The 17,201-nt window shown below is 49.4% G+C and overlaps 1 protein-coding gene across 3 annotated transcripts in view; it reads right to left on the bottom strand.

The window, feature by feature from the left end:
• The window catches only part of COL13A1 (collagen type XIII alpha 1 chain), a 99,198-nt gene that overhangs the window by 46,645 nt on the left and 35,352 nt on the right, over positions 1-17,201 (bottom strand). For 2 of the 3 annotated variants that reach the window (XM_080597313.1, XM_080597312.1), the window contains exons 6-16: positions 15,603-15,653; positions 11,812-11,847; positions 10,383-10,409; positions 9,881-9,907; positions 8,828-8,854; positions 8,700-8,726; positions 8,410-8,436; positions 6,372-6,428; positions 1,452-1,568; positions 961-1,002; positions 87-113 (exon numbers count right to left, since the gene is read on the bottom strand). In XM_080597313.1, the coding sequence (XP_080453439.1) occupies positions 87-113; positions 961-1,002; positions 1,452-1,568; positions 6,372-6,428; positions 8,410-8,436; positions 8,700-8,726; positions 8,828-8,854; positions 9,881-9,907; positions 10,383-10,409; positions 11,812-11,847; positions 15,603-15,653 (465 nt within the window). Of the gene's footprint in view, positions 1-86; positions 114-960; positions 1,003-1,451; positions 1,569-4,551; positions 4,618-6,371; positions 6,429-8,409; positions 8,437-8,699; positions 8,727-8,827; positions 8,855-9,880; positions 9,908-10,382; positions 10,410-11,811; positions 11,848-15,602; positions 15,654-17,201 lie in introns of all 3 variants that reach the window. The other variant, XM_080597311.1, reaches the window with a different exon arrangement.

The raw sequence follows: 17,201 nt of genomic DNA, 5'->3' as shown, positions 1-17,201 counted from the left end.
TTCAAAATGTACACTTCTCCCCATGCCAGCAGAGTCTACCTCTCAGTTTATCACCTCGCTCCTCAAAGTGAGGCCAAATGTCTCACCTTTGGTCCAGGAGGCCCAGGTAAGCCCTGTAGGTAAAATCAAAACAGACGCTGGAGTTGGCAAATGTAGACAACATTATACAGACTTTGGGGTGGTGGGGGATGCTGACTGATTTGGCTTGAAATACACCTTTACAGAGATGACTTGCTTCGGTGAGCTATCCTGACCTATTCTTCATGTAGGTAAATACTATTTTAACCCATACTCCCAAATATTTCATGCCCATGCTGCTCCATTCCCCCAGGCCTGATTTCACAGAATCCAAAGACCAAAAGCTGCTTTGCCTCATGCATTGTGCTCCAGAATCTTTCCTGCTTCTCTGGCTTTGCTTGGGAGACTCCTTCCCAGCCCACTGTGCAGCTCTGGAGTAAATCAGGCGTTGGCAGCTTTCTCTGACTAGCTAAATAGAGAGAATATATTAACAAACAAACCACTTGTGTTTTTAAATGAGAAATAACCAAACAATTTACCTGATATGAACCATGAAGAACACCGGATATGCGTGTATATAAATATAAATAAACAAAATATCCATACAGGAGCTGCCTTCCTGATGTGAACAGACAGGAGGAGAAAACTATCCCAGATATGCTTTGATACCTATATCACCCTTGATTTTGCCTGCTTATGGCAATCCAAATGTTTAGTCACCATATCCTTGGCTCCTCAGAGCTCAAAGAGAGAGGAGGATGCTTGCAGGACACCCGACACTCCATCACGTGGAGGGAGGCACTTTTGCCTCAAGGGACAAGACTTGCTTGTCCTTCTGGAAGGCCTTGAAAAGTCCTGCAGATGGAAACTCCTTTCACAGGGGCCAGCATGTTACACTTCTCCCCAGAGCACACAGGAGGGGAGCTGGTTTTTGGTACCTACCTTTCCATCTCTGCCAGGCTTCCCTGGTTCTCCCACTCGGCCCTGTTGCAAAAGAGAGGTACGTTAGCATGATTTTCTGCTCCGTCCCCTGACATTTAGCAATAGACTGTATTTTAAAAGGTGCTTTAGTTTTCGCCCTCCTTGGCTGCTTGCTGCCAGCCTGAGAACAGGACAGGAGCAGGACTTCAAAGGGACGGCAGGGATTTTTATCAGTCGGGTTTCTGCTGCGAGGGGGATAATTACACCCTGCGTGTTACTTTCGTCTGCAGAGGAGGAGGAAATGGGGCTGGTGTCACCCCCTCACACTTGTGTGTCCAGATAGCGCCAGCACAGGGTGCCCGCCTGCCCCCCTCCTTCCTGGGAACTTCTTCCTCCCCACACACCCACATCCCCTGCAATTCCCCCATCCGTGGCTTCAGCAGAGGCCAGAGGAAATTGCCTGCACTCTAGAGAACGAGGAAGCTGAAAGGCTTTTTCTTAATAGGACTTACAGGCGGCCCAATTGGCCCGGGCTGTCCTGGGGTTCCCTCGGGTCCAGCCGGTCCAGAGGGCCCTGGCGGGCCAGGGGGCCCCGGGGGACCTTGGATTCCCGCTTGTCCTTGTTCGCCCTGAGGTTCATTAAAACAAGGGGTTATCGGCAGGCAGAGCAAACCCATCACCCCAACACCCCGCCACCCAATGCAGGTCAGCCCGGCCAAAGCGGAAGAGGCAGAAGCAGGTCCCAGGTTAGTGCAGGAGAGGTTTCCAAGAGGCAGAGCCCTCCTGAGGACATCTCCCCACAGTTTGCAAAGCCAGCCGAGGCCACCTTCTCAGAGCTGGCTTCAAAAGGGATCTACGGATGATCAAGCAATCCAAACAGATCTTTTCTTTTTCTTCACAAGTCAGTGAAGTACAATTTACATTGTCAGACACCGACATCTCTTGGGCTTCTCAGGAGGCTTTCCAAAGCACTTGACAGTCACATGTGAAGCAAAGCCTCCCGTGGCCACACTGGCACTTCCCGGCAAAGCCGCAGCATCCTACCTCAGCCTGTTTTTCCCCTGCGCTCTATTTGTTGGACAACACTCCCTCTGTTTTTCCAAGGACCGAAAGTAGAAATGCCACAAAACCGAACGAAAAATAACACGATCATCATGGCATTTCTGGAGCTCACCCAAAGCAGGCCTACGTACGCCAGGCAGAGCCAGTTTTTGTAGGATTTAACAAGGCAGTGCGTGCAGAGCCACCTGCCATTTTAAGCTCCCTGAACGAGGCCGTCCCAGCTGGTTCCTCCCCAGGCCCCTCGGTAGCCCTGCGGCGGCTGCGGCTCATGCCTCAGCAATGTCATCTGGCCCCAAGGACCAGGACTTGGGACCAAGCGGCGCTGCGGAGACAGTGGGTTGGAAGCGCCCCGCTTGAATACCAGACTGCTGATCTGTAAGCGATGGATCCAGCAAACTCCTCTGGCCCCGCGGCGCCCGCGTGAAGCTGCTGCCTCACGGGCTCCCCTCCTCGTGGCCATATCGTGACATCCCACTGCCGGCGACCCAACTTAAATCTGATAAACTCTTTTTCCACAGGAAGCTAGGAATCAAACATGGTGGTTTCCCAGTTGTAAACCATTGGGTGTCTGCCGCATTTCTCCTCCCTGCGCTGCTGCCATGTAAAACCGAGCCCACTGTCACGCAGCATATGCAGAGGACAATACACAAAATCTGTCCCCTGGACGTGTTCCTAACAAGGGTGATGTTTATCCTGGCTGCCTGTGGTGAAAACACGGAGATACAGGGACATCTGCTTTGTTTAGAATGATAAATGAAAGAAAGAAGCTGCAAATTTCAGCCCGACCGCCGTGAGCTCTGTTTAGAGGAAAAATTTCCAAGGCGTGGGCCAGGCTGACGGGAGGCTGGGGAACTGGGAACGGGGGCCGGCTCCCTGGCAGGGGATGTGGAGATGGATGGGGAGAGCAGGAGCCCTGCCCCAGCATGGCAAGCGGCCGGAGGGGGCTCACCCAAAGCCCCCCTCGTATTGCCTTCGCTTCGTGCGTCAGGCACAGCGAGTGCCCATCCATGCAGATCCCTCAGCATGCAAAATGTTACTGCCACATCGCTACAGTCTTATTAATGCATTCAGCACGAAAAGACCCCCACAGATCTAACTGGACCGTAAGTGGATACTGTAAGTTGGAGATCGGGTGTCACGCTCGTCAGATGTCATTCTGTATTTTTAGCTGTTGACTGGAGCTAATTTTTCAGCTCTTTTAAACACCATTTGGTCACCCTCATTGTGCCTCGGCGATGCAACGCTTGTTGAGCCTCCCAACACAGGTCTTGTTGATGTGCTCAGAGGCAGTGGCAGGATTTTCCTCTCTCAAACACTTGTGCGAGTATTTACTCTGCAGCCTCACATTTTTTTCTTAGTGTTCAAACGCCGGGCTCCTGGAATTGCTTGGTGCTGGCAGATCTGTAGGCGTGGATTACACTTCCTCACGCTCAGGGAATGAATGTGGCAGCAGCAAAACAGATCACGGCAAAACCCTCCAGTGAAGTTGGCCTCTGGGAGCGGAGGGAATTTGCAGCCCTGGCTGACGACAGGACACAGGGCAGCTATTCAAGTTTCCCACTTCATCCTGGATAGGAACTTCAGCTTTCAAAGCCTTCCCAAGAGGTCAGCCCTTGGCCTGGCTCTTTGGATTGTCATTTTGAAGGGCAACCAGCACAAGCCACGAGGCTTTACGCGGTGTGAACGCTGAGCTGATAGGAACGGGACTGAGAGCACGGGCCCAAGGGATAAGATCAGGATTTTACACAGCGCTGGGCAAGGGGCAGGCACCTCATGGTACTGCAGACTGCAGCTCCCTGCTAGCATCTGACTGTCTAGACATGCAGCGGGGTGACAAAACCCAGCCGCTTCGTAGAGGGTGCCCAGCACACTTCAGTGGGGTAATTACAGCGGTTTGTCTGCACAGGAAAGTTAATCCCGACGGATGGAACGAGGGAGCTTAAAGTGGGCTCATTAAAAGCCACATGAACTCTGACTATGGACACTCTTATTCACCATTCATATGTCCGTAATTCATTTTATGAATTCATTCCCAAAATAAACTAAACTAAACATGAGTTATGGCCCTGGAAACCAAAATAAATGTGTTTACACAAAGATTTAACGCAATTTAATGAAACCATTATAAGAGCTTATTTAAACACATTCTCCCAAGTGTCTTAGACCAGACTAGCCCTCAGAAGAAGCGTTTGCCTATTCATTCATCTCAGTTAAATTTCACAGACATTAGCTACATTTCAGCAAGAGGCTTCCAACCTCTTCTGGAGATTGAATACGCAGGAACTGACTCTTTAAGGTAGGAGACTGCTTGTCGACAGTCCTAAGAGCAGTTTCATGGCCCATTTCTTTTAGTTTAAAGAACTGGCTTCACTGCATTTCTTTTTAGCCATGTTATCACATCAAAGATTTCCTCCACTTCAAAGCAAGTCCCTCAGCTCTGCCTGAGCCTTTTGGAAGCCCCTCCATAGGGGAAGACAGACAGGTAGCAAGCTGATTAATTGCAAGCATCGGAGTAGGCTTAGTAATAGGCAACGAGGAGGAGAAGTCTACCTGGAAAGTGCGTCTCTTTATGACCGGAGGTGGAGCCAGCCGCACTGAATTGAGGAGAGGCAACAGCTGAAGATCAAACCAGAAGGTCGCAGGGCAAAGGAGGCCATTAGGGCACCGAGAGTCAGAGAGCAGCCAGGGGAGAGAACAGAGAAGAGGGGAACAGAGAGATTGCCATCAAAGTTGACCACCGCGCGGGGCACGGGTACCTGCTGGCAGACCTCCGAGCTCCTCCACGCCATGTGGTGCTCACACGGGGATGAGCTGCTCGCTGGCCCGAGCCAGGCCAGCCCTCCCACTGCACACAGCTTTCACTGCTCGGAGATAAAACTTACCCAGGGGATTTCTGACTCCACTGCTCTCCTCAGGCAGCATTTGTAGAAAGAAACGCCCTCCCAGGCTTTGCTAAGCTCTCCACTAACAGGACTGTTTCCCTTTATCTCTCATCATCAGATTTGGGGCAACTGTCAAAAGGCTAATTTTCTCCAAGTTTCCCAAGTGTGATTTCCTATTTCTTTCACCCTTCCCTTTCAAGAGACTGCCTGTATCTGTGGGCCCCACCCTTCCCTGGGGTATGGGAGGGAGTGAAGAGAGCTAGCTGGGGTCAGCAGCAGGCGTCGGGGCACCAGCATGGTGCATTCCGCCATGTGGACACCACCAAGGGAGAAGATGAGACCTTGGTGAGCCCCAAGCAGGGTATTGCCTTGGGAGCCAGCGCTTTGCTTTTCCTTGTTTAACAGTAACATCAGCCTCCAACTGCTTATAGCCAGGAATGCTGCCCTAGTGCACAAAGCTGACCCGGACACGCAGAAATCAAATGCACTAAAGCTCGGGAGCATTTGTTCATCCTTGTGCTGTATCCAGTTTCCACTTGCATACATGCTGCTGTCAGCCTGGCACCCACCGTGCCGGCTCCAGGCCCAGGAATGCTCCTCTGCCCTGATCTGCTTTCCTGTTCCTATCAGTTTTCCATTGAGGCTGATCTTGATTTTACACAGGGAGAAGAGGCTTTCTGTGCTCAGGCACAAAAGCATGTCCCTGCTGTGGAGCCTTTCCCCATGTGAGCTGTGCACTCGGACCTCGGAGGTGTGCCCGCAGGTGTCCCATGGCAGCAGGTGCCTGAGCAGCGCACCCTGGTCCCTACAAACGCCGCTCCTCGCGCCCGCAGTGAAGGCCAGGACCCAGTCCCGTTGCAAAGGGAAGCAGTCACCTAATATTGCAGCACCGCTGCCCCGTGCTCAGGCGGCTGTGTTCGAATATGCTGATCCTGACAGCCTCCAGCTATGGCACTAAAAGCAGTGCTGGAAAATCAGCCGGGCTGATCTATCTGGAGGAAGTCCTGCTCTTTTTAGAAGACAGTGCAGGAGGCCCCTTAGCTCAGGAGAGCATTTGGGGCTGAGCTGACCTTCTCAGGGGGGATGTTGCTGTAAATCAGCACAAAAGCTGTGCCTGTATGAGTGACCCAGAGCCATCTAAGCTGGCTTTGTCTGTCTCCTCAAGTGCTGAAGTGTATCTGAAATATTACGCAGCTCACAGGGAAGCAGAGGGAGGATCTTGGAAAAGATAAGGAAGAAAGTGGAGGGAAGAAGTAAGAGCTTTCCCCAAACCAGAGGAGAGACAATGTCCAGCGATGGATTCAGGTGCACGCAGGATTGTTTAGAGAAGGTTTAGAGAAGGAACCTGAAGCCTCCTGCAGGCAGCTCCTGCCCTGCCCCTCTGCATTCCAGTGGCAAGAGACGTTCAGCAAGCAGCGTGCAATATTGGGTGCACATCCTTGTGCCTTTGCATCGGAACTGGGTCCCGCCAAACCGTCACCCACAAACCTTCAGCGTAAGGATCTGGTTAGAGCGCAGGGCTGCGAGGGTGGTGCTTAGGTATTCCTAGGGGACAGTGAAGACGTGACAAAGAGGGTCAGTGAGACACACGGCGTTTTGGAGAGCAGACGGAGCACGGCTGCTCCCCCTCTTCCCGGCGCTGGGCTCCCTTCCCCAGGGCAGCACTCTGGGGACAGCCAGCCCACACCGAAGGTAGAGCCCCACGCCTGGGATCATCCCTCGCAGAGCCGCAGGGCATACAGACTCGTACAGAAGAAAAAAATAGGAAACTGCAGCATGAGCCAAGGCATACATCCTAACCTACATTTCCTTCCTAAGAAAACAAAGGCCAAACAAAACTGAAACAACATCTCTCACTTTTCAGGATGTTGCTTTTCCCTTCCTTGCCCAGAACATCTGACAAAGGTCCTTGTCAATGAGTAAAGCAAGAACAAATTTCAGTTCAGTCAAACATATGGCACTTTTACTGCAAGGCTCATCCTCCTTTTCATTCTGGGAGGAGGAAAGGGAATTGCACCTCTGCTGGCTGCTTGCACCCTGAGCCTGTGAGCAGACCCTTTGGGACAGCCCACCATGAGCTGACCTGACGGCAGTCACTCTTCCCACGAGCACATCTTGGAATGCCTTGGAATGACCCATGGGCTTTTTAGAATGCTGAGCTTGCTGCCTCGGTGAGTCCAGAGCTAACCCCCTGAGAGCCAAGGAGGCTTTGCTGGGACATGAGGTTTTGCTCCAGCCTTTTCCCTGCTGTCCCCACCCTGTGGCATGTCACCCCAGGGTGCCTTCACCCCAGGAGTGAGCGCAGGTTACCCCCGGTGATACAGTTTGCATCTCTGTTTCCCAGTGTTGCTGCAGGTCCCATCCCCACTTTTCACCTTGAGCTCTGAGGACAGACAGGAGCCAAGGGCTGTAACAAGAATCCAGGACATTGCTGGGGTGAACATTGTTGTTCGCTTCTTTTTAACATAACAATCTAGTGAGCCAGCTCGCCTAAAGAAACACAGCTGACCTGCTATTATTGTACCCGGGCTGGCACATGCCCACAGCCCCCATCTCCCTCAGTGCCAGCTAAGATCTCGCCCCTGCCTCTGCATCGCAGAGCATCCAGGGCCCTGCTCCCCCAGGGACAGGGAACAGAGCCCAGCTAATTGTCCAGAGGCTCGTCAAAAATAAACAGAAAGCCCTTAAGCCTGTCTCCCTGTACACCCAGATTGCAAATTCCAGCCGCTTCATATGATGTCGTTCCAATGCATTTCCAGTGGATTTTCAGCGCTCGGGTTGTTTTTAGAGCTGGTTAAATTTTGCCCCTGTAATCCCCTCAAACCCCATGATGTACTCTCTCCTCTCTTGGCTGTGGTACATGCTGACCAGGCCAGGACAGAGAGGCAAGTGGGGCAATATCCTGGCTTTCATTAAACGGCTGCTGGCATCGGTCCTCCCTCTGTGCCTCTTCTCCACCCTGGGGACCAGCTCATGGAGGACCAGTCAGAGTGCCATGGCCACCCCTGGTCATCTTCAGGCAGGGAGCACAACCCTTCCCCTTGTCTCTATGCGGGGTTGGGGACAGCAGGAGGAAGAACAACAAAAGAGGGAAAGCAATACAGTTTCCTGGGATCTGCAACCCCTGTATTGCTCCTGGCCATACAACATGTGGAGAGGGATGGAGCTGGAGCACCTCTGTTCCTCCAGAAACCCCAGGTTTCACTGGGTTTTGGGGTTAAGGGGACAGACCTTGTCTCCACCATGTATGTGTGTCTAACCCCACTGGGGCACAGGGGCTCTCCAGGAAGAAGCAATGACAGCATTTAGCCAGGGGTCAGCCCCGGTGGGCAGGAACAGACCAACATCCCTCCTGGAAAACCTTATCTGCAGTTTTTCTGTGAAACACATCAATCAGCTGAGCGCTGCTGCCTGGATGACGCACCTTGTTAATGAAGAGATCTATATTTCCAACAAGAAGCCATTCAAACGAAGGGGGATTAACATGCAGGAAGGCACAGGACAGATAACAACGCTAATGACTTACCCTGTGGGGGTACTCTGCACACTGACCCTGTGAAAGAAGGGGATTAAAAGGAAAGGGTTTAAAACATGAACAGAGAGGACCAAAATAGACTCAGGGTCAGACCGGCAAGGTGTAAATCACTGTGGCCGTACTGAACTCAGTGAGGCCATGCCAATTTACACCTGATAAGCAGCCTGCCTTCTACTCCCTGCCCCTAGAGCCCTCTGTTTCTCCTGTATCTCTCGGCCAAAGTATTTAGTTTTAATTTTTAATTTACTTTTAATTTTCAACATATCTCACATTAAAATTACCTTTTCTCCTTTTTGTCCTGGGGGTCCCTATAAAAGAAAAGTGATTTTTAAAAAGCTCTCAGTAAAGAGTTCAGTGCATGCGAGGGGAAAGGGATTGGGGAGGTACAACTGCGAGATGGGGTACTTACTGGTTGTCCCCTGGGACCTGCAGCACCCTTTAAAGAAACACATTATGATGAACGTGACGGGAATTCCCATTTACAGTGACAAGACAATAAAAATCTCAGCATAAGGAGTAGGTGGAACCTCAGATTTTAAACACATTTGTGGAGAAAAGTTCCCAAGAGAGCTCTGGGCCCTTTGTGAAAGGAGGAGTGAAAATACACACATGTTCTGGCTGTACCGCAGGGGGGGGAATTATTAGGAGAGGGGGAAAATCATCAGGAAAACACATCCTCATTGTTCCCGGGCCCTCAGCCGACGCACTGGGATGGAACCAGCAGCGGCCAGGACTGAAGCCTGGTTGCGCAAGTGAGGGATGTCAGCTCACCCCTCCGCCGCCGAGCGGGGAAGGGGATCTTCAACATGTGCTCGCCAGAGGCTACACTGACACCCGGGCTCCAAAAACAGAACTCACAGAAGAGCACATGCAGAAGTTCAGTGAGTGAAGGTGACTACAGAGCTGCTAGCTTAGCATGTTGGTGTCTGGGGATGTCATCATCAGAGATGTCAAGAGGAACAAGACCACATTTGGGTTTCCATCAAGTACGGCCCGAGTTTATCATTCTCGAATGAAAGAATTTCAGTACAGTGTGCAAACGAAACTGAGTTTCAAGAGGGGAAGAAAGATATTTAATATGAAAAATATGCTTGTTTTTGGTTAGATAAGTTGAAAGCCACCAGATGGGTTTTCAGAAAACTTTCCATCAACTTTTACTTCTGCTATGAGACCAACCACGAAAAATGTCAGCTCCCAGAGTATATTTAAAGAACATAATTGCTAACTGCAAGGAAAACATATCCCATGTGTAACTAGAAAGTTGCTGTTGTGACATGATGCATCAATAGCCATAATGTAAAAATGACAGACATGCACCCCAGCATGCTGCAACGAAGTTATAGAATTAGGTAGGGCACTGGCTGAAGCTAGGACCTCTAGCCTTCCTACAAGCTCATTTCCAGCTGAGTATGTCCTTTCAAACTAACCCATCAGCCACAAACATTTTTTTTTATTTTTTTACCATCTCCCCCTTCTGTCCAGGATGACCCTGCAAAAGAAAGACAACATGCCTCAGCTTCAGTCATCATAACCTCTAGAAGATGTTGACTTTACCTGCTTACCCCTTGCCTTGGGAGGTACTTTGTCGAGGGAATTGCAATGCCAAGCACATGCAGCTTCGCTCACTCACCTAACAAGACACTACTCCCCCCTACACAAAACACTCGGAACAAAGTGCTTTCCCTGCAGCAGTCAGGCTGATGCTCTTGCAAAGTGCAATTTTATAGATTTGCCTAGAAAGAAAGCAGCCACGTTCTCTCTCCCTAATCTCTTGACTCCTGTATCTCCCCCAAGGCATCTATGGTATCCCCCTGCCTGCCAACCTTCTAATTTTCTTTTAATCCATGCGTGCGCATGATATTGCAAAATTATCCTCTCTAAAGCATGCTTTGTAGCAGGCAGGTAGACAGGACAGTGGGACATAGCAGGAGGGAGGGCACAAAGCCCTGAGAGAAGCTGCTTACCGGTTTGCCGTCTAAGCCAATAGGGCCCTGAAATCAAAAAAAAAAAAAAAAGGAGAAATGAGGAGAAATGCTGTTGCTGGGGTGTCTGTCTACCTGTCCCAGCAAGCACTATGTGCTGCAAGACTGCACAGCTGGCTACCACTCCAGCATCCTCACTGCTCCTGCTGGGACCTGCTCACTGTCAGCCCATTGCAGCAGCAAAGCTGGACACAAGAGGAGGCAGGAGGGATTCACGGGGAATTTGTAAAAACCCTCAGCATTTCATGTTGCTCCGTCCTGTAAAGTAGTTGAAAATCAGCACAGTTTTCTCAAGACTTTGATTTTAAAAGGCACCCATTGCTGGGGGAAGAGGAATTTTTGCAAATGATAGAATAATAAAAGTATCCCGGGGAAGAGGTGACACACAGCTCAACAGCATTTTAAAGGTACTGTCTGATGAGAAACAGGCTCTGTAGAGTGCTGTCCCACCCGGCACTTCTTGAGCCATGCTGATTTGCTCTCTGCTGCTCCAAAAGCCAAAGACCACAAGTGCTTGGGGGAGATCTGCTTCTCCTCAGCCCGGGGGCAGCTCAGGGCCCCACTTTCCACAAAGGGCAGAGCCTGGTCAGGTCGCAGACTGCCAATTCCTCCTGTTTTCCAGGCATGAGTCTCCCCCGCAGACCTGCTCTGGCACATGGCGTGTCCTGGAGCAGCAGCTGAGCTGCCTGGCGGGAGCAGGAGCACCAGGGGTGTTGGTGTTTGCCTTAGGCTTCCTGGTTGTCCAGGATAAGTGCATAGGAACTAATAGCAACCGTGTGAGTTCTCCAGCAGCCTTGATGCTCCGGAGAGCATTGCCAGCAACCATAGGACTGAATTTATATTTGTTTTGTCCTCTCTCCTGGGCTTGTTTCCCATTCCCTTGCCCATCTGTAACTTAGCATTGGAGAAAAATCTCTCCCTTCCTGCGCTTTTTGTCCTTTCTCTTTGGCATGACCTGAGCGTTCAGCTCACGGTCCCCAGCTGAACTGCATCGTGTTGGACCTGTTTGGATCACAGACGCCTGCTGCTACTGCAGAATTACCTAAAAGTTCAGTGAAGGTTGGAATTTCACCTATCTGGGGGTTATTTTCTTTGTTTGGGTGGTATTTTCATAGGATGGTTTTCTTTTACTGAACAGATCTGGCTTCAACTATGTTATTTTAACACTTCTGGTGTGTTGGGTTTTTTTAATTAATTTCCTTTCGGAGTTGTGGTGTGTTTTTTTTCCTCCTTAAGTATCTTTTAAATGAAAAAAAAAGAAAAAGAAAAACAAGTGAAGAAAAAACTACTTTTTCCAGTGATCAGATCAGGTCCCTGGTCTCAGACAGAAACGATAAGCTCCAGCGAGCACTAATGACACTTCCTAGGAACATTGCACACATGTACCCCATAAATTAGCAGTTACACTTACCGGGAATCCAGGAAAACCTCTAGTTCCAGGCTGTCCCTGGAAAGGGCGAAACAGAGATAGCAGTTTAGAGGAACCGAAGAGGAATTTGATAAACCCTATGTCCTCTCTATGGAACCTTTCCTTCAGCCTCTGCCCATTTATCCTGCAGCTCTCTGAAGAGTTACTCAAGGTCTGATTTGATTTCCCTCCAAGGGGAAGGTGACTTGGGAAGGAGTGGAAATTTCACGTCCCCGCTCCAATTTGTACAGGGCCAGCAAAATGCTGGAGCAGGTCCAGCTTGGACTGCAGGCAGTTTCCTTGAAGTTTGTACATTAATTAAATGGGTGTCCCTAGCCCATACGCTAGCCTTTTGGAGTATGTTCCAGAGGCTGAGCTCATTTTATGGCAATTCTTGCTGCCATAAACCAGAGGCGTTTAATGCAGGGTGCTGCTCTGTGCAAGACAAACCTCGCAGGTCACTGGTGTCTAAATACAGCCATTCCTCTTTTCCTCCCCTAATGTGCATGTCCCAGTTCATTCATTTTCCTCACAAATAATTCTGGAGAAGAGATGACTTTTTTTTTCTGCCTTTTTTTTTTTCCTCTAAGAGCTATGAGAAAAAGGAGAGTTAGGCGGTGTGATGAGGAACATGAGCACCAAGTTCTTTTCCCCTGCCTTTTTCTGGCTTCCAGGGCTGGCTACCATTTTGGGATCAGGTACAGCAAACAAACTGGCTTGCTACGTATCTGGCAGCTTCTTTACTCACTTAAAAACACTAGGGGAAAAAAACAAAAAAACAAACAAAAAAAACCAGAAATTGTCCTGTCTGCTAATTTTGCATAATTGTACAGTTTCTGGGACTCGTGACATGTCAGGTCACAAATACCCTAGGCCTGTGCTCATTCAGTAAAGATACCACTTTACTTGAGGACTAATCTTCACAAAAAAATGAGTGAGCCAAGTCAGGAAGGAAGGTGGACCAGATTTCAGCATATCTGGAAGCGAAGCTATGTAGATGAAAATAGCAGGATGAGGTAAATCCTGTACCATGCTCATCGAGCAACCACTGCGGCAGCTTGCCTTCCCTAAAAGCTGTGCTGCGATGACAAAAAGCTCAGCTTTCTTGTGCCTTCTCAGCTTTGTTTTGAGGAAGAAAATGCCTTCCTTAGGCACTTTGAGATACCATGACTGGACTGTTTGAGCCTTGTAACAGTCTCCTAGGAAAGAGCTGGGTATGAGCAGGGGTTTGCTTCTTCACCTTAACATCCTGTGTGGTGACGTGGGAAGGGGAAGAAGGGGACAGGTTTGCCAGACTGCAAGGAGCTCATGAGGTTTGCTATAGCAAACAATTTCTATCCCCTTGGGAGACTGCTTAGAGCCACATCAGCAGGAGAGGGAAAACTTTCAGGTTACGTCTCCTCCATCCTCCCTGTGCAGAGATATTCAGTGGAGATTTGACCCCGCAGAGAATGAAGGCAAGTAACCTCTTTGCACAGTCTGAGAGCTGCTCCTACCACAGTGCCTGGACTCGCACCAAACAGTTCTGTTTCTATACACAGTGCTAGCAGGACCTAATCGCATTTGCACTGTTTTCTTAGTTTTGCTAAGTTGAACTTGGTCAGCTTTGCTTTGCATTGCAAGATACATATAAAACCACCTGGTCTTGTTGGCCAGTGACCAGGAGGGAAGATAGGCTATAAATTAAAGGATTTGTCCACCGCTGCTTTCTGAAAAGGCAAAAATCAAGAAGAGCCTAGCCACAATTCATTAATTTTGGTTCCCTGTTGGAAGCCTCCCTGGACAAGAAGTGCTAAAAAAAGAATTAAGGAGAAAATCTGGAAACGGTGCAATTTGGCTTCCTCTCTAGACTACAGACTGTTGTTTCCCTCTCCTTGGAGGACGGCAGAGTGATTTGCACAGTATCAGGCCAAAACAACAGTTCAGCAGCGAGCAATTCCAAGAGACTGTTTTTGTTGGGTAGCTGTTTTTCCTTGTCTTCTTTTTAAGATGTTGATCCTATGAAGTATGTAATTCTGGGAGCTGCCAAATCGTGGAGATCATCTGTTTCTGCCACTATCGGCATACTGTCCCTCTCTGGCCAGAAGTTTAGCAGCTCTGAGCTCAAGTGAAAACTTTAACCTCCAAATGGAAATCTGGAAACTATTTCTCATCCCACGTCTTCCCAAGTGGCCCCTTGGCCGGGGTTCCCGTGTTTGTCTTCGGTGCTCAGCCATCCTTTTGACCTATCACCAGCTCCAGTGGAAACTGGATCATCTTCACAACAAGCTTTGGGGTGGAAGCAGGGAGCTGCCCCGTTCCTTGCATCTCAGAGCTTTGACCAGGTTAGGCCAAAACCCATTTTAAGTATCATTCACCATTTTCTGCCATTTTCAGGGTGCAACATGTTCTGTGCTTTCCCAAACAGGAGCACAGGTAATGAGGCAAATAAGCAGCACTGAAACAGACATTGGAATTTGTCCAGCAGACCAGGCACATGTCCTGCAGGAAAGCAGCAGTGCCCATCCACGTCTGCAGGACCTACAGTGACAGGGACCACCAGCTTTCCTCTCCCATTACTATTCCACACTGCAGGAGGCTGAGCACTACAGCTTGAGGAAAACAGAAAAAAAGGTGCAGCATATACCCTCTGTATCTGCTCACGGGTCTGGGTGGCCTTTCTCAGAGGCTGGAGGGACTGTCTGCTGGGTATCAAATGCTTGGGGCACCCATTCACATCCTGGGCTTCGGTTCTGTCACTTCTCAAACTCCAGCGTGCCGGGCAGGTGTGCCTGGGATCCCGCAAAGCTGTTTCTTATTAGAAACACTTATCACAGGGCTTTTGGAAAGCTAATTGGAAAGCCAGATGTAGCCAAGCGTTCGTGCTGCCTAGGTCCCTCTCACTTGACCTCTGCTGGGAAACAAAAGTCGCCGGCGGCCCATCCTCTTCGCAGGTCAAGGACGGTGCTCTTCACAGGTTAATCAAAATCGGAAGTGCCCAGCAGGAGGGAGAGAATTGAGGCTCTGGGTCTTTTCTCATGGAAATCTCTGGTGGAGGCTGCACAGGGATAGAGTGAGGAGGACTGGCTGCATCTGCACAAAAGCAGAGGCTTGACGGCTGAACCGCAGAGCAAGAAACATCCAGTGTTTAGGGCACGCGAAGGCTCCAGCCCTTAACGTTCTGTTGGCCTGTTTTTATTACCCAACACTTGCAAAAAGCTTTGTCTGGCTGACTCCTTGCGCGGATGCTTTTGCTGGAGTGGGGTGCAAAATCCTGCCTCGCCTTTCCTCTGCTCCCCAGCCAGCAAAGGGACTTTCAAGATTGTGGTAACTGTGCTGACAAAGAGTTTCCAAGATTTTGGGTACTGATAAGGACCTCTGAACAACTCGGATCTACCCATCTGTATGAGTTCCCAGTCACCAGCTTAGCCCTGATCCTGCTCTTCTGCAAAATCAGGGCTTTTGTCCTTTGCTAATGAAACCAAAGGCTGAGATCAGCCAGAAAAAAGGGATAGTCTCCTCAAAAGTGGTAGTGGCCTTGCTTCAAGAAGAAAATATGCTTCTTCCTTTCAAATACAGGACTACGGTCTCCTTGCGAGGCAAGGCTTCTTCATTTGTTCTGGAGTATGAGCTGTAATTTCATTATATATAGTATATAATAGTGGTATAAAACCAAGCATGGCTCAGCATGGGAACCACATTATACAGGGTTTTTTCTCTCTCCCACTGATGCTGTCTCACTGCCCCTCCTAAGTCTTTCCCTGTAACTTGCCCACATCCTGAATCAGTCAAAAATAGAGAAAAAAGCCACTTACGGGTGGACCGCGGGGCCCGATGATGGACATGCCTGCTTCTCCTGGAGCACCCTGCAGAGAGACAGAAGAGAGGGAAAGGGCTGAAAGAAGGAAGAGATTAAAAAAAAAAAAAAAAAGACATTCCCACAAAGATTGAAGTTAAATGAGAGTGCCCAAGGTGTGAGAACATCAGGGCTCAGCTGCTGTTCTGGCCTCCCCAAGCTCTTACCCTGCATTCTGGGAAAAGAGCTGTCATTTGGAGCTAAAATGGAAGCTGCACAACAAGGAAAACTGTAAACATGTCAAGCACTTGCAGGATCTGTCCCTTGCAAGTGTGAAAGATTGCCTGAAACCCTTGCCGTTGTTAGAATATGTCATGGTGTCAGACCAAGCTTCAGCTCAACAGATGACTGTTTTTCTTTGGCATTTGCCCCTTGAAAATATCTGATGGTAATGCTCACCCTCAGTCCCTGGTCCCGTCCACAGTTCAGGACTTTCTAGGCACCTTTCACATTCCTCCCCAGATGCAGCTGCATTTCAGGGATTGCTTTCTGCCCATCATGTGTATTCTTTGTAAAGTAACCTGTCTGCCTCAGACAGGCCAAGTATTTGGGGAAAAATAAGCTGAAAAAAGCACAGATTCTGAATATTCTCCAGTGGGTGTTTATAAGAACATCTTTTGCAGGCAAAACTGCTGGCTGGATAGCACCATACTAAAGACCATATTCTCTATTACAGGGAAAGGAAAAGACAGAAACGGATTATGCAAGCTGCCCATGTCTTTTGACTGCAAAGCTAGTGATTCTATGAATAGGTCAAATGAGACTTAATGACCGGACAGGAATGTAAAAGTTTAGGTCTAAATTAAATAACCCCACATGGAAGCAGCTTGGCATACTGTGCAGTATAAAGGGGTGGGGGAGAACATCCAGAAAATAAAGCGCTTGCTCATATGTGGTTTCTAGAAGAGACTGGGTCTGCCATGGAGGCAAGGAGTATGATTAACAATGGATCACATTGAGCCAGACAGTTTGAGTCCGATCCTAAGAGGAACATCAATTCTGATACCATTTTGGTACCTGAAAATTGTTGTAGCCCTGCTGCACCAACATACAAAAAAATACTTAAGGTCTAGCCTCTCCTGCACAAAGAAGCTGCCAGCCCCACTGTGGGAAGGGTTGGAGCCTTTGGGGACGGTTTCCAGCCCAGCTGGGACTCGATGTGGGAGATCCCAGAAGCAATAACCCCCTTGCCACCCATGCCCTGCAGACCCCAGCGCAGCATGAACTGCCTTCATCCTCGAGGCAGAAACGGCCAAGATCAAACAGGTCTGGAGCCTCTTTTGGGTTGACTGAAAGTCTTAAAGCTGCAACATTGGCTGGGGAGAGTGCAGCACAATTTGCCCAAGGCTTCTTCTCTATTGAAGTGTGAACCGTGGGCACAGAAACAAGCCCAGAAGTCAGTAACAGGCAGCTGATAAGAGAGACGGGGCAATTAATAGCTGCCAGAACAGCAGCTGGGCTCTCTCCTTCCACAGTTCAAGACCAGAGTGTCCAGGAAGACTCTTACGTGTCCTGCACAAGAGACAGAAGAAGGGATGTGGTGGGCTCAAGAGCAATG

Source organism: Anser brachyrhynchus (genome assembly GCF_964034855.1).
Source record: "Anser brachyrhynchus genome assembly, chromosome: 6".
In the NCBI taxonomy this organism is placed as follows: Eukaryota; Metazoa; Chordata; class Aves; order Anseriformes; family Anatidae; genus Anser; species Anser brachyrhynchus.
This window is presented reverse-complemented; position numbering and strand designations above follow the sequence as displayed.